At 35.7% G+C, this 16,729-nt stretch overlaps 1 protein-coding gene and 1 non-coding gene across 15 annotated transcripts in view; one reads left to right on the top strand and one right to left on the bottom strand.

Moving 5' to 3' along the window:
• The window catches only part of Tanc2 (tetratricopeptide repeat, ankyrin repeat and coiled-coil containing 2), a 314,497-nt gene that overhangs the window by 162,657 nt on the left and 135,111 nt on the right, over window positions 1-16,729 (top strand). For all 14 annotated transcript variants that reach the window (XM_052756540.1, XM_052756535.1, XM_052756531.1 and 11 more), the window contains 2 exons: window positions 10,002-10,150; window positions 15,346-15,532. In XM_052756540.1, the coding sequence (XP_052612500.1) occupies window positions 10,002-10,150; window positions 15,346-15,532 (336 nt within the window). The remainder of the gene's footprint in view (window positions 1-10,001; window positions 10,151-15,345; window positions 15,533-16,729) is intronic.
• Window positions 4,608-4,711, bottom strand: LOC128123514 (U6 spliceosomal RNA). Its single transcript, XR_008222695.1, has one exon. It is a non-coding gene; the product is annotated as a U6 spliceosomal RNA (small nuclear RNA).

Here is a 16,729-nt window from a genome sequence, read left to right as displayed (position 1 = left end):
TCTTGAATATTTATGTGTTATAATTCCTCAAATTAAAAATTTCATATACACAAAATGTGTGAATATGTAAGAAATGGTATACTTTAGTTCTACCTTTGCAGCCATGGAAATAATTTATAATACCACCATAACTAAACTACCAGAAGTAAAGGATACTTGAAGAACTAGGTTAGATAATTGCTTTATAGTGGACAAGCTAAGACCTAGGGAGTGTAAGGGATTTGTCTAGTGTCATAAGCAGAATTTATTGCTTAGTTCTTGATGGCTGGTAGATACCATATAGTCACAGTCCAGAAGCACATTGCCCTCTAACCCAGTTACCATATACATCCTTTAAGTATACTTTACTATTCATACATTAAAAAGGAGAATTTTTATTTTAATATGTGACAGGATTGTAATTTATTTTTCTGAAAAGAGAATTGTTCAACTGATATCAATCATTTCAGTTGAACAATTCTCCAAGTAAGAAAGTAGATTCACTCTGCACTTTATAGCTTGTCTGCTTATAGCATTCCCTATTATCTGTGTGATTTTTGAGTGAGTCACTTAGCCTTTCTAAGCCTAAGTTTCTTCATCTATAAGAATGGAGATAATCTTAAATCAGATCAATACATCAATGAATATACCAGAATGGTTGGCTCACAGTGAATGCTCAGAAATGTTATTATATTATAGTGATAACCCTGAAATGTGGTGTACAACTCTTAAGCAATTTCTAAATAATCAGAAATGTTTAAAGTTTGGAGAGACAGAGTTGGAATCATTTTTAATTAAATGAGTGTCAATATATTTCAGTTCTAATTTCTCCCTCAATAGACATATGCTCTGTAGCATGTTGAATAATATATCTGTGTCTCAGTTTCCTATCATAGCAACATTATCTATAACATGACATTTCTGTAATTTTTAAAATTATATAAATATATATATATATTTATATATATGTGTGTGTGTGTATATTCATAAAAATCTAGGAGAAAAATCAAACTATAACATTGCTAGCCCAAGAGGAAGATGATTGAGATTATTGGGAAATCAAAGTATGAATGGCGAGGTGATGCTAAAGTTAGATCTTAAGTGTGGCTGGGGTTAAATGTCATATTAATGTCCTATTCTTGGGCCCCGTGTATTAGTGAGTAAAAACTCAGGTTTTAGAGTTAGACCTGGATTTAAATTTTTTTTTTTTGACAGGGGAGACAGGTACTGGGAATTAAACCAAGGGCTACATTGAGCTAAATCCTCAACCCTGATCTAAATTGAATTTCTGATTCCTCTACCTGCTAGCTGTGTAGTGTTCTAACTTTCATACATACAAAAGAAAAAAAAATTTTGAGAATACTACCATAATTCCCGTCCTCAGAAGGCTGAGGAAAGAGTATTACAAGTTTGAAACTCATCTGGGTCCAACTGTGAATTTTGGCCTAGTCTAGCTTACATACTGAAATGTGCCTCAAAAACAGTAGGTCTAGACATACTCATTCTGAGACCGGAGGTGAATGGACATCAGCCAAAGAAACCACTTGTTTCTTGGTGAATCACCAGATCACAGGAAGAGTCCAGCTATGCAGGCTCCAGTTCATACTAATTCCATTATCTGAGTGATGCCATGTGCCCAAGCCCCGCAACTCTGTGGAAGGGTTTAAACTTAGAGTGACCATCTCCATGAATGTACTACCCCAGTTTCAACAGTTGTCAGCATTTTCACTCGGACTCCATTTGTTCTCCTGCTTCTTTAGTTGTGGCCAAGAGAACTAAATGTGGAGTGGTGCCTTAATGCCAGCTGCTCTGGGAGTGGGGAGGTGCCAGAGGCCATGACTTTGATCCCTGGTGGGCACTGATTTGTGCAACCAGGAGCTATTTTTGTAAGAACATGGAAAAGCTCCTGTACCTTTTCAACACTTAATGGGAGTTACACCTTTTTCTAGTATTCCTAAAAGGAGAATTTCAGGTAATCATTTAAGAACTAAGAAACAGAAATATAATCAAGTTTGCTTTGGTAGTTGGGTCAAGATAATGATTTTTTTATACCTCTGTTAGAAAGAACACATAGATCCATTTACTATTAGCACAAAGAGGTGTCATATTTAAATAGATGAGAAATCAGTAGTTTGTAATGAATGGATTGTGAAAATAATGTAGCATTGAATGAACATGCTAAGAGAATGCTGGGAATTAAAAAAGAAAAAAATGGGCATAATGTTTCATTATTTGTATGCAGCCATCACGTTAGGATACAGATTAGGGATTTAAATCATTTGCTATTAGGTATTTGCTTCTTGGGAAAATAATCATTATTTTCTCCCAGGGTATTGCCTACTTGAAGCAGAAGGTACTTTTTGCAGGTGGTGTATACCTGCTGAGTAGAGAATTGATTGGTATCTTCAAAAGTAAAGGCTCATAAAATGTCTTCTGAAATATTCACTAGCTTTTTTACAGCAGCTTATTTTTTTTGCTTATTTTATATTTATCACAGAATTTAATTTGCTGTGATTTAAATTGCATTTTATTTCTCCCATGGTTATAGGAATGGTGCCCATATTTCATAAGTGTGTATCTAACACCTAACACAGTGCTGGACATCTGAAGTTCTCAGTAAAAAAAAAAAAGTTTTAAAATTATTAAGTATTTTTCCTATATCGTCTAACATGAGATAACTCCAGTGCATTCTGCTAAAGAAAAAAAAAATCACAGGAGCAGATATGGTGATGCATCCTTTGTTATCCAGCACTTGGAAGGCTGAAACAAGAGGCCTGATGAGACTTTGAGACCAACCTGGGCTATATTAAAAGACCCTGTTTGCTAATCACGTATTTATTTTTTAATCATGTATTTTAACATAATAATGCAATTTTTTTAGGAATATGGGCTCTTGAACCAGACAGCATGTATTTAAAATATTAACAGTTGCTTAACTGACACTGAGTCCCGAGCAAGCAAGATCTTCATCTTTGCAGATTTTTCTACCTGTGAAATAGGATATTATAAAGATTAAATGATTTAATATATTTTTGTGCACATAGGAATTTATTAGGTAGTAGTGGTTTAATAAACATTAGGGCTAATGCTGTTAACACTACTGGTAATGTGGTGTTGTTTAAAAATAATCATCATTTTTTAAAACATTAAAATATTCTGCATTAAGTCCGATTTTATTCTATAATTCTATAATTTGGTATTTGTATTGAATTGGAAACTCAAGCAGAATTTATATCTGAAAATTATTCTCTCTGCTCCTTTTCCTTAAATCTGCTGTTGAATATCAAAGTCATTGAAGTATTAATTTCAGATATGACTTCTTCCAAAATTCTTTTCCATCTTCTGCCTTCCACTCTCCCAAAACAATTTTATTCATTTCTTCTCTATGCTTTTTCGTGCTTCCTTTGATTTCTAAAATAGTTCTCATATACATTGGCCTTTCTGTAGACTTAAACTGTTGTTAACCATAATCACTAGAAAAGTATAGGAAGAGGAGTTGGTAAAGTTGTTTGTGATTTGTTATTGCAAGAGTATTGAATGTATTTGATACCCAGTGGGAAAAATTTACCTAAACGCATTATTTTTAATTTTTGAGAGAGGAAGGATCACCCTTTGTATCATACTTCCCTGAGGGTTGGAGAGATAGTACGATCCACAATACAACTGAAGAAGTTTCATTTCAAGTAGTACTATGATTTAAATGTGTCTCTCTAAAGCTCATCCAAACTTAGGTCCTTATACCAAATTTCCCAGCACCCTGATGGTCTGTTTTAATCATAACACATTTTGTATGTAATTTCCCTTTAAGTCTTTAAAACAAGACCTTAAAATGGAAATCTAGACTTGTAAGGTACTAAGTTTGTTGATATTTATTTAATATCCTTCATTTGAACAATTTAAATAGCTAATAAAGTTGAAATATATATAAAAATGAAATCCATTTTCATAAGTTTCACTTCCTTCTTTAAAAAAAATTGTTTCATTCTGAAAGTCAGTGTCCTATGTCCTTAATTCATTGTTTTTTTTAAATTGTGATTTTTTTAAAATTAAGATGCAACATAAATATAGAAAGTGTCTGAATGTAATTTTTTGTCCTGAAATCTTGTGAAGTGAATACACTCCTGTATATCAGGTGCTAGCAGACTCAAGATAGAGAACCTTATCTGTTCTTACACTTGTATTCAGACACTTTCCTCATGCCTCCTCCATGCCCTTACCCATCTCTAGCATCTTTTGTTTCACTGCCTTTTTAGCTTATATAAATGAAATCCTTTAGTGTGTATTCTTAATACTATGCCAGATGTTTTGATTGCTCTTCTTTCATTTTCCATTATTGATGGTTGAGTTCAGATTTTGTTTATATGAACAATTCTGTGACTGCCTGTTAAATGTCAATTTTTTTTGAAATTTTCCTAATGAGATGCAAAAATGCAGGTGTTGAATGCTACAAATTTTAAGTTGTATTTATTTAATGCGAAGTGCATGCATAGCAGGCATGCAGAAGCCATTTGTCAATTTTTATTAGATTTTTCTCATTGATTTGATGTGCAGGGATTTATTTTTCTGGATATAGGCCTCTGTTGGTTATATGAATTGCAGTTATCTTTTTTTAAATTCTGATGTTATTTAAAAATATAGAGCATTTCTTGAGTTTATATGTCATCCTTGCACATGGGCCATGATCATCTTCCCTGAATCATTAAATTTTAGTGTATGTGCTGCCAAATTGCAGTTATCTTCAGTCACTCTGTAGCTTATCTTTTCACCCTTTTACTAGTGTCTTATTAATAAACTTTACTTTGCCAAATTTTCTTTTTGTTGACTTTTTTGTATATTAAGAAATTTTGGGGGGCTGGAGAGATGACTCAGAAGTTAAGAACACTTAACTACTCTTGCAGAAGACCCAAGTCAGTTCCTAGTACCCTCATCAGGCATCTCCCCAGCATCTGTCACTCCATTTACAGAGAATCCAAAGCCCTCTGGATTCCACAGGCACCTGCTCCTATGTGCACCTGTGAGGGGACCCTGCAGGTGTCAGTGCAGGCAGTGATCTGCAAAGAGATGAGACTGAAAACCCGGTTCAGATTGACTTTGACTTTGGAGAGTCTAATGCCAGCTAGTTCACCGTCTGCATTTTCAAACACAGTACAATTTGGGAAAAAGTTTCCAGGCAACAGTCATTCCCAGTCCAGATGCACAATAAAGCTTAAGGTGTGACTACATAGAAACTCCTTTACAAAGTACATGTGATCGTGAGGGTGGGTTCTATAGCTAAAAGGCCTTGAATCTAATGTGGTCTCTGACCAAGATAGCATAAAGGTCAGCAAGCCATAGAATATGTATGTTGTTATGATTGCTGAGATTAAAATACTATAAACAGTATGCCTGCTACTAAGTTACTTGTTTTACAGTGCTGGAGACCAAACACGGGCTCTTGGAATGGTAGGCAAATGCTCTATCACTACATATACCCTCACCAATTTCATATTTCAGCATTCATTAGTTACACCATTTCCTTCCAGCAATGCACTAAATCATGGTAATTAGAAGCCTGGATTTTGGAGTAAGGGAGTCTGAGTAAAAAAAAATCCTAGTTTTGGTGTGTATTGCTTGTGTGACTTTGAACTGATTATACTCCATATGCCTCAGTCTAATCTTATGTAAAGTTATAGTAATAATACCTACTTCATAAGGTTATAAAGATTAAGTAAGGTAAGCTGAATGTGGGAGTCCATGGCAGTAATTCCAACACTCAAGAGGCTGAGGCAGGAAAATCGTGAGTTCAAGGTCAGCCTGTGCTGTATAGTGAGACCCTATCTCAGAACACAACAAAATGGAGTATGGGTATACCATAATGATTGAAACAACCTGCTCTGTTTTAAGCCACTGAGATTATAGGGTTATTTGTTTGACAAGTACTAGAAGTAGATGAGGGAAGATAAGGCAAGAGCACTACTGTCTTCTTACAGTCAGAAGATAGTGTCACATTCTTCATAAAGAAAGAAGTTGATCCAGGTACAGTGACATGCCTACTATTCCAGCGTTCAGGAGGCTAAGGCAGAAGGGTACAAGGTCAAGTTCAACTTGGGCTGTGGGGCAAAATACTGCCTAAAAATAATTTTTAATGATTAAATAAGTTGAGATTTGTAAAGTATTTTAGAATATCAACTTGTATATATTAAGTATTGTGTGTCACTAAACAATCATATAGTGATCCTTTGTTTCCCATATAGATTATATTATAGCCTTATCTTCTTTCGTGTTTTATAAATACTAGTAAAACCCAGCATTATAATTTATGTTTAGAAAATATTTGGTAATTACAGTTTTTTAGGAGAAAATGAAATGGAGACCTTGAATATCTAGAGACCTAGAATTTATTATAAAAATTGAAAATTAATTTAACATATAGCAGAGAAAAGGCATTGTTTGTGAGCTGAAGGAAAGCAGTTTATTGTTTTATTTAATCAATAAACAACAAGCTTCAGTCATTTGAGGATATAATACTACATAAACACATATTTATAGTATGTAAATAATTCTGCCTATTATTTCTGTTCTGTTGCAAAGAAATTTATGGTACCCATTGAAAGGAAAATAGATCCTTTGGCATAAATTCAATGATAATTCTGTGTAAATTTTTCCACAGACAGAACTTTAGTTTAGTACTAATTTACAAAAATATACGTGCATCCCTTGTCTGATGGTCCCGTTTGTGACTTTAGGAGGGAATTCAAGGTAAATGGGAAACTGAATGGTAAAAATCAAAACCTTTCTTAGCATTTGAAGTGTTTAAATGTTTAATGCAGATTATCATAAACTATAAAAAGCTTTTGTGTCTTGGTGACAAGCCATATGACGTTATAGCTAAAGCTTGCTGTGGTAAAAAGATACAAGAAGCATTCTAAAGTACTCTATAGGATCTGTGTATGACTTCTTACAAAGTGAGAGTAAGCACATCTGAACTTAAAACCTGAAAAATACTGACTTATGTCCATGTAAATATATCATGGAAAAACTTTTCCATATCACATTTATAGTGGATCATTTTGAGCTCCTTGGCTCAGTTTTCAATGATTTAAAAAAAAACTTAGGAATGAGTAGTCGAAGGTTAGTGGGGGAGGTGGCTGCAGACAACGCTAAGTCTGGGAAAGATAATTCTTATAGTTGGCAGCCATTGAAATGCCAATCTATCTAGAAGAGAAACCCAAAAAGCCAATTGTATGGAAAGAATGTAACATTCTTTAAGCAAGAGGGCTAAAATGAATGCCAGAGATTGGGAATTTTAAGGATCCAAATTTCAGGGCAAAAATGAGCCATAGTTTCCTTTTGAAGTGATAAAAATATTCTAAAATTGTGGTAATAGTGATGTAATTTTATGAATAAACTGAAAGCCACTGAATCAACTATTCACTGGGGTAAAATTTACAGTATCTGAATTCTGTTTCAGTTGGGGCAGGGGGATGAAGTGGTGGTGACTGAAGCACCCTAGCTTAGAGTAGGAGCACAACCAACATAAGGACATTTGTGTACAGGATCACCATAGGTAGCAGTGAAATGTGTTACATGGAGGGAGAACAGACTAAGAAGAATAGAGGCCTACTTTGTTAATGTTATAGGAAGAGAATTGTATCTTATGGACTAATCCTAAAGTATTGAGTTAGAATTAGAGATGTCACTGAGAACTCTGTGTGTGTGTGTGTGTGTGTGTGTGTGTGTGTGTGTGTGTGTAGGTTTACAAACAAAAATGGAAATAATGTGTACTACATTTGCACATATATGTATATACAAATACTACTTTGCAAATATTTGTATCTATGAATACGACCTGAATGTTCACTGAACAGGTCCTGGAAGGAGTGATATCCCAGTAACAATTGACACACCTAGTATATAGCTGTTGATGTTCTAAATACCTTTTTTCTCTAAGAAGAACAAAGACTTCTGAAGAGATTGTTTAATTCCATAGCTGAGATGGGAAAATACCAGATGAGCCTGAAAAATCATGTGCCATAGAGCTGTGTCCAAAACATGGCAAGAATATGTTAAAAGGCCCTAAGAGCCCAATTAAAGGAGCTTACCTTAGCTAAATCTAAAACAATTTAAACTAAATCAATACTGATAGTAACCAATTATAGCCCACCACATAAGATAAGAATCAGTGAAATGGATGGGTAGAAAAAAGTCACTATTTGAAAACAATGACAGTAATTAATCCAACCAGGAAACATTAATACTGAAAATAGGAAAAATTCATTGAAAAAGAGTCAGACAAGGATCTATTTATACACCACTGTTCATACTTACTGTTCACTGTAGTTAAAAGCTGAAAACTATCCAGGTGCACAACAACAGGTAAATGAATACTATTCTATTAAAAGGGAATGACATTCTGATGCATGTTAAAACACTAAAAACCTTGAACTCATTATGCTAACTGATAAGCCAGACTCCAAAGAGTAAAATACTGTATGATTCTATTTACACAGTGTGCTTAGATTAGGCAACTTCACAAGGGAAGAAAGTAGACTAGCAGTCACTAGGGACTGGTAAGAGGAGGAAGACAAGGAAAATCACTGTTTAATGGGACTGTATTTCTTAGGGACAATGAGAAGTTCTAAAAGTGGATAGTGACTGTGGTTACACAACATTGTATATGTACTTAATGTCAAAAAATTATAGCACCTAAAAACAGCCTAAAAGAAAATTACATATATATATGGAATTTGTATATGTATATATATGTAAATATATAATCACCACAAAGTATTTTAGGAAATGGAACATTTTACATAATTCCAGTTCTCCCATCAAAATACGTGTTAATTACAATGGGGGAAAGTATAATTTTAAAATAGAAAAATCTGGCAGACACTGGCATAACAAAGTGATCAAAGTTAACATAGCAAAACTTTTTTGACATTTCTGCCAAAACATATATAACCTGGACTGAATCAAAAGGTAAATTGAGGAACATTGTAGTCAAGGTCATGGCAGTTAACAGTAAAATACTGTTTCGGAGTTTTTAAAATGAACTGATAACTAAGTGAGTTGTGTAAAGCTAAAATGCCCTCTCCTGCTCCAGAGCATGTCACCAAGCAAGGATTCAAGCTTGGGTTCAGCATGGGGCTGAAGTCATAGTAATGGGAAGGGTTAGGATCCTGATTTCTGTGCTGGCTTGTGAGTTATACAAAAGAGCGTGTTTATAAAAAATGCATAGCTTTGGAGGATGAGGAGAAATCTATAACTTTTATATGGCTAAGGGGGGGGAGATTCTTAGTCCTATTTTGAAACTTCATCAAAGGTTGAAATTACTTCAGAATATAAAAGGAGTACTTTCATGAACTCTTTAAAAAGAAAAACCATCAAAAGAACTTGAATGAAATAGCTGTTGTGGCTAAAACGTAGATCCCAAAAGTGAAACTGTGCTTGAAAGCTACTAGTCAAAAAACAGAAACATTTTTCTGTTTGGCATGTTACAAAAACATTTCTTAAATTCAAGTATTTCCTGTAGATAGATTGAGAGTAGTCTCAGTAGATTGTGTGTGAAAATTACAGTCTTTAAAAGTAGGGAAGTCAAAGGCTTGGAGATGGATCAGGTATTAAAGTGTTTGCTATGCACACAGGAGGACCTGAGTTCAATCTCCCACCCACATACAAACCTGTCATGGTGGCACGTGATTGTAATCCCAATACCAGGAAGGTAGAAACAGGTAGATCTCTAGGACTAACTAGCCAGCCCTTCCTAATCAACCTTCCCAAGTACCACTGAAAGACCCCTATCTCAAAAACAAGGTAGATGGCTCCTGAGGAACACCTGAGGTTTACCTCTGGCCTCTACACACACAAGCATACGTGAACCCACACAGAAGTTTAAAAATTCAGCTGATAGACTGGAGCATTATAATTTTTGAGTTTAGAATGTGAAAACTAAAGAAAAAAAACCAAACTGAATATAAAAACAGTAATAGAAGTAGACCATTTTATTTTTAAGATTCATGTTTGCTGTCTTCTTGCTCCAGGTGATGTTGAACAGGAACTTGGGCCACCTCCATCTGTAGATGAGGCAGCAAACACACTCATGACTCGTCTGGGTTTCCTCCTTGGAGAGAAAGTCCCGGAAGTACAGCCAGGTGACCAGTACAGCATGGAGGTACAGGATGAAAATCAGGTAAGCTATGTTTTATCAATTTAGCTAAACAATGCAAATTAGCATTTTATAGCAGGAAGAGAAAGATGATTGGATATGTGCTCATTCTGGAAGGAATGATATCAATTGTAAGAATTCATTTTGAGGCCTAGAATATAACTTAATTTTCCATAATCACTCTATTTCTTGTTTGTGTTTTATATATGTAAAAAACAGAAAACTAATGAATTACTAAATAACAAATAAGCTACTCAAATGACAGAATTGAAGGATTAACACTGCACTGAGAAATTAGAGTATACACTATTCCCAAGTATATGTGCATTATTGGCAGATTAATGATATGCTGAGCCTAGAGCAGATCCTAATCCATTTCTAAAACTACCAATTACTTCTACCACAGTAGAATTAATGATAAAATAACTTAGAAAATGACAACTAAAAGTTAAATATTCCCAAATGCTTAGCTATTAAATAATGCGCTTCTCAGCAGCTTTTGAATCCAGGAAATTAGAAGAGACTTCAAACTGTTGCATGAAAGCTAAGTATAATGTATAGGATATAACTCAAGGTTTACTAAAAAAAAATAAAGACTACTTTTGAATGCATTTATTAGAAAAGTTGAAAAGCTGAGAAACTAATGGTCTGAGTATCCATCTCAGAAAGCTTTAAAATACTATTTTATAGTTAACTTTCTTTTAGGTAATATCCTACTTTTCTGTCAACTTCCCACAAGTTAGAGTTATCTGGGAAGAGAAATCTCAGTGAGAAATGCCTTTGTCAGATTGCCTGTAGGCTGGTCTGTAGGGCATTTTCTTGATGAATGATTGATGCGAGGGCCCAGCTCACTGTGTGTAGTGCCACCCCTACCTGGGCTAGTGGTCTAAGATTATATAAGAAAGCAACCTAGCGGGAAACACCAGTAGGCAGCACTCCTCCATGGCCTCTGCTTGAGTTCCTTCCTCCAGGTTCCTGCTTTGAGTTCCTCCTCTGACTTCCCTTCATAATAAACTATAATTGTAGGCTGAAATAAACTCCTTCCTTCCCAATTGCCTTTAGTCTTTTTCTCAGTAATAGAAACCTAACTAGTTCAGTGCCTTATAGTGAAATATTTATTCAGGCCTGGGGAGATATCTTGGCCTACCCATATCCAGGGAACTAAACCTAGGGCCTTGTACTTGCTAGGCAAATGCTTTACCACTGAGGTAACTCCCAGATACTTCTAGTTTCTTGATATTAATGTCATGTTAGCATGTGACTGTCCTAATAATTACCACTATCAGGATACCCTCCTCCTTCTTATAGCCAAATACTTCATCTTTTTCTACAAAGCCACATTTTTTCAGAGATGATAAAATTAGTCATTTTGCTTTTGAGACTCATGTCACTGTGATTTCAAGTCACGTCACAAGTATGTAGACTTTATCTTACTTTTAAATATATTTGTAAGACCATATCTCCAAATAAAACTCTAAAACATAAGGCTGGGAAATAGCTGGTGATAGAGTGCTTGCCCAGCAAATGAAATATCCTGGATTAATTTTCATCCTCTCACCAAGGAAGAAAGAAAAGAAGGGTGACAAGATAACAGGAATTTTTGTAACAATAATACTTTGTAAGCTGAAAGTGCCATATAAATAAAAAGTATACAGTAATATACAGTATAATTAGTATGTAAAATGTGTAAGACTATGGCTTAGAAAATTATTTCATTACCTTCATATTTTTGATAGTTTCATTTTCATACTTATTATTTGTGTATGTATGGCAGAAGTATGGCACTCAGAGGACAACTTGTCTGAGTTAGTTCTTTCCTTTCACTGTGTGGGTCCCAAGAATCAAACTCAGGTCATCAGCCTTGGCAACAAGAGCTTTTACTTGCTGTGCTGTCTCCCTGGTCCCTGTTTTCACATTTCTTTCTTTTCTTATTATTTAATCTGTGTGAGTGTTTTACCTGCATGTAAGAAATAAGTGAAAATATGTAAAAATATTTAAAATTGGTTAAGCATTACATAAATGTAAAAAAATGACAGTTGTAGCTTCTTGGAAAATATTTTTAGCTGTCTTGGAACCACATGAAAAGTGGCTCTGGGCTGGAGAGATGGCTCAGTGGTTAAGGGCACTGGCTGCTCTTCCAAAGGTCCTGAGTTCAATTCCTAGCAACCACATGATGGCTCACAACCATCCGTAATGAGATCTTGTGCCCTCTTCTGGCCTGCAGGGTTACATGTAGACAGAACACTATATACATAATAAATAAATAAATTTTTTTTTTAAAATGTGGCTCTATTGACCACTGAAATTTGTAGACTAGAAAGATTATTAAGAACTAGGAGGTCATTATCTTTGGTAACTTTCTTCTGAGCTAAATGCATTTTGACAAACGGACTAGCGTTCAGGAAGACCCTATAGTGAAGATGTTCCAGATTAGTACTGTGGTGACAGAATCTAACAGGCAGATTAGAATAGATCATTTTCTGTAAAAGAACAATTACTGAAAGTGATAATTAGCTTCAATAATTTTATTTTCTTCTTTCAAGTCCCTAAGGTGTTAGGATGAATGTTAGGAGTTTTATCTTCGACTAGCCTGCATTTTTTAAATATGATTGAAAAAAAAAGTATTATGATTGCACAAGTGCATGTGTGTGCATGATGTGTGTATGTATAAAAGCACATGTGTGGAGGAGCACATGGACAGTCATGAATGTATAGAGAAGTCAGAGGACAACTTTATGGAGACATTTCTCTCTTTCCATCATGTGGGTTCCAGGGATCAGACTCAGGGCATCAGGCTTGCACAGCAAGGGCTCTTATCCATTGTGCCATCTCACTAGCCACTCAGCTGTATTTATGTGGAACCTTTAAAATGTCCAGATTGTGAACTTCATTTTGCTCCCTCTGGAGAATGGTAAGGACAATTGGAAAACTGCTAAAAACTTGTAGAGTTGGAATAACTTAATTAGATACCCATTTGGCCTGCAGCATGGAAAATAATAGCTATATCTTGTTCACTAGCCTCCATATATAAATGTAAGGGCCGTCTTTTAATTCTTAAGCCTTGAACCATTTTTGAGTTTCTAAACAATTATGGATTTTGCTTTTATATTTAAGGCTTTTAAAGCATGTATTCTATGACATTTGCTTTATTTTGTAAAAAATAATATTAAAAATCGTGTGTTTGGGGTTAACCTTCACATGGCCTTTATTATGTATGTGATACAATGCCTGTTGACAAAGAACAGAATGGGAATCTTGTCTACAAATAGAAATGGGTTGTTAACAATGGATCTATCCCAAAATAAAACTTTTTTTCAGTGTATGACAAGTATAGATATACCCAGTATAAAATACGGAGTACAATTCATTTCATCATCCCACAAGCTACATGAACTGAGTGCAGGAAAGGTAAAATTGTGTATTGACCTCCCTATAATGGTTGGGACCAGGCTAATCCCTTTACCACTTACTACAGTAGTTAGAATGCAATATGTCACCAAGGTGGCTTCCTGGCTGAGAGGTGGAATGAGTGGGAGTGACTCTGTCCCTCCAGTCCCTAGCAAGGGCATAAGAATGAAATCACCTTCCTTCCCTTCTCAGTTTATACTAAGGCCAAGATCCTCTCGCCTTAAGAGGTCAGAGATGATCCCCTCTCCCACAATGCCGAAACCCTGTGTTGTATTTGTGAGCCATCCTACATGTAAGGGAAATGAGCACCTGGGCCTTAAAAAAAAATTGTGTGTTGAATTTTTAAGTTGAGGTGCTCTAGGGCTCAGTATTTGTTGGTTTTGTTGGAGCTTTGTTTTCTCAGTATGTCTTATAAGTGGTTTTGCTGCACTCCCACTTAAAGCTGATGCTCTAGTGACCAATGAATTATAAAAGACAGGTTACAAAGAAATTGAAACTCCTCTTTTCTCTGGAGAAATACTATATAGTAGAAGAAAGTTACCTCTTAGATTTTGAGGGCTTATTTCATTGTAAGGAAAAAAATCAGTTCCTGATATTACTAATATGATTAAAATGATTTATTTGGTTGTAATGTGATGATACTGTTACTTTTGTTTAAGTCAAATGTGTCTTTTATGACCAGGCATAGTACAGAAACTAAAATCCAACACAGATTGAACATAGATAATTAAACATAGGGGAATGCATCCAGAAATCCTTATCAAATTAGTTGAAAATTATTAATATTCTTGCAGTTAATAATCAACACATTCTCTAGTTATTAAATGTAGATTCTCAATTTCAGCAAAGAGACTATTGATGGAGACTATATGTAAAATATTTGAAAGGCTTCTTTCAAATTTAATATTTGGACATGTTAAAATTTATCATTAGTGCTTCTTCAAGTAATTTCATCTTTGATCACTTACGACTTTTATAAGGATAAAATTACTTTAGTGCTTGACAAAAAAGTACTTTTATTCACTACATCAGTAATTTATTTGGGTAGAAAGAGATGAAGAAAAAAATTGGATCTCTCATTTGTTGGACACACTAGAATATATTACCACTAACCTTTTGGTAAGTTTTAATTCCTTCATATTAAAAACTTACCAAGGAAAGCTGGACATAATGGTGCACTCATGTAATAGGAGAACTTGGGAGGTAGTGGCAAGAGGGTCAGTAGTTCAGGATCATCCTCCTTCTGAAACTTAGAAAGGCGGTAATCTCAGATATAAGAATTTTTCAAGATATAAATTTATCTTTACACATGATTACTTTTTACAAGAATTGATTTTTGTGTTAAATAAACATCATTTACTCTGTGTTAATAGAAAAGCTTATAGAATAAGGTATTTTGCTCTGCATTCATGCCCTGTGTATCAGTAAGATCCTTCTTTTCATTAAGAACTTTTTTTATTTCTTCATAGCTGCAGAGTCATTCTTTTTCTAGCCAAAGAAAGTTTTTAACAAGACAAAGTTCCAAGCCTTCTGAAAAGTTTCATTGATTGGAAATAGCACTTTGTGTTTAAAAAGACATTTCTGTTAGTCTAAAGCAGAAAAACTTGCCACAAGTCTGTTCGTGTTAAGTGGTCAAGTTTAACCTTAATTGTAGAACATGGGAGGGATCTCATCGTAGAAAGCAAAAAACAGTTGTAAAGGCTACATGGATATTATTGTTGATTTTTTTTTAATCCGGTTATTGTTTGGCCTGGAGATCCATTTTACAGCTTATCAGTTGACCTTACTTTGTACTGACTCTGGTTTTTCAGACCTCAGCAATCGCCCAGCGGATAAGTCCCTGCTCCACCCTGACGAGCAGCACTGCCTCTCCGCCAGCCAGCAGCCCCTGCTCCACGCTCCCGCCAGTCAGTACAAATGCAGCTGCCAAGGACTGTAGCTATGGGGCTGTCACCAGCCCAACCTCCACCCTAGAAAGCAGGGACAGTGGTATCATTGGTGAGTTTCTTTTTATAATAATCACTTTGTATCTTTTTATTTTTTAAATGCAAGTTTAAGGTTTTCAGAGGTGTATTTTGAGATATGTATGTAAACTTGTTCTTTTTTAAAATGTTGAAGTGATAAAGGTCGACAAAATGAAAAACATTTATTTTATTTAATCACTTTTTTTCAGGCCTTATTTGGTAAGATATAGAATGTTCTATACACTAGTTTCTGTAAATTCCATATTTTGTCTCTGCTGTCACAGTAGTTGTCCAGAAAAGTTAATTCTTCACTAGTGTAGTAGAATTTTGTGAAAACAGAGAAAGGAGATTAAGATTAAAGGGCTAAAGATCTGCAATTTGAGTTGTCCTGGGGTATGTCTGTCTTGTGTGTGCATCAGTCCTTTGATGAGGTTTGGAAGCCCCTTCTGACCATGTTTCTTATCAGTAGGACATCCTATTTTCTGCCCTTAACAAAGTAGAATAAATTTGTTCTGTTGCTTATGATTCTGGGACCTTAGACCAATGTGTTATGACAAGAAAAAAAAAAAAACATGCTGTGGGTTCCTGTGGAGACATGGTGCTCTGAGCCTAGGTGGTTTACTACAAGGTGGTTTACTGCTGAATGCAGCCTAAAAGCATGAGCCTACAGTAGGCAAAGTAAATGATCTTCCTCTCCCTCTCCAGAGCAGAACTGAGCACTCTGTTCGTCTTCCCCGTTCTCCAGCCCACCTCAGGGATTTGCTGGCAAGCCAGTATAGATGAAATGGGAGTTCCACATTCAGTGAGACAGTGTCCCTCAAAAATTAAGACTAATGGCCTCAGGGGCATGAAAGCAGGAGAGCTGGCCCTGCCCCTACCAGCTGCAGCTCGTAGAAAAGTGGACCCTGAACCTCACCTGGGCAACATAGTAAGAGTTGGTCCTGGTGGTATGGGTGTGAGTGAGCCAGCCCTGAGGGCATGAGACTAGGAGAAATGGCACTGCCCCTTACTGCCTGCTGCATTGGGTGAGCTAGTCTGGGCAGTGCTGGAGAGCTCGCCCTGGTGGTAAGGTTGAGGGAGAGCTGGCAGGCTGACCAACCCAGCTACCTACCCAGGGCCAGAACCAGGACTGGGAGTTGGCCCATCCCAACATCCATCCCATCTATGATCTGCTGAAGCATATGAAGGTGCTGGTCCTGCAGATCCAGAGCTGCAGTACCTCTATAACCCA

This window comes from Peromyscus californicus, unplaced genomic scaffold (genome assembly GCF_007827085.1).
Source record: "Peromyscus californicus insignis strain IS unplaced genomic scaffold, ASM782708v3 Scaffold_3__1_contigs__length_106647218, whole genome shotgun sequence".
In the NCBI taxonomy this organism is placed as follows: domain Eukaryota; kingdom Metazoa; phylum Chordata; class Mammalia; order Rodentia; family Cricetidae; genus Peromyscus; species Peromyscus californicus.
Note: the sequence above shows the minus strand (reverse complement) of the source record. Positions and strands in the feature narration are given on the sequence as shown.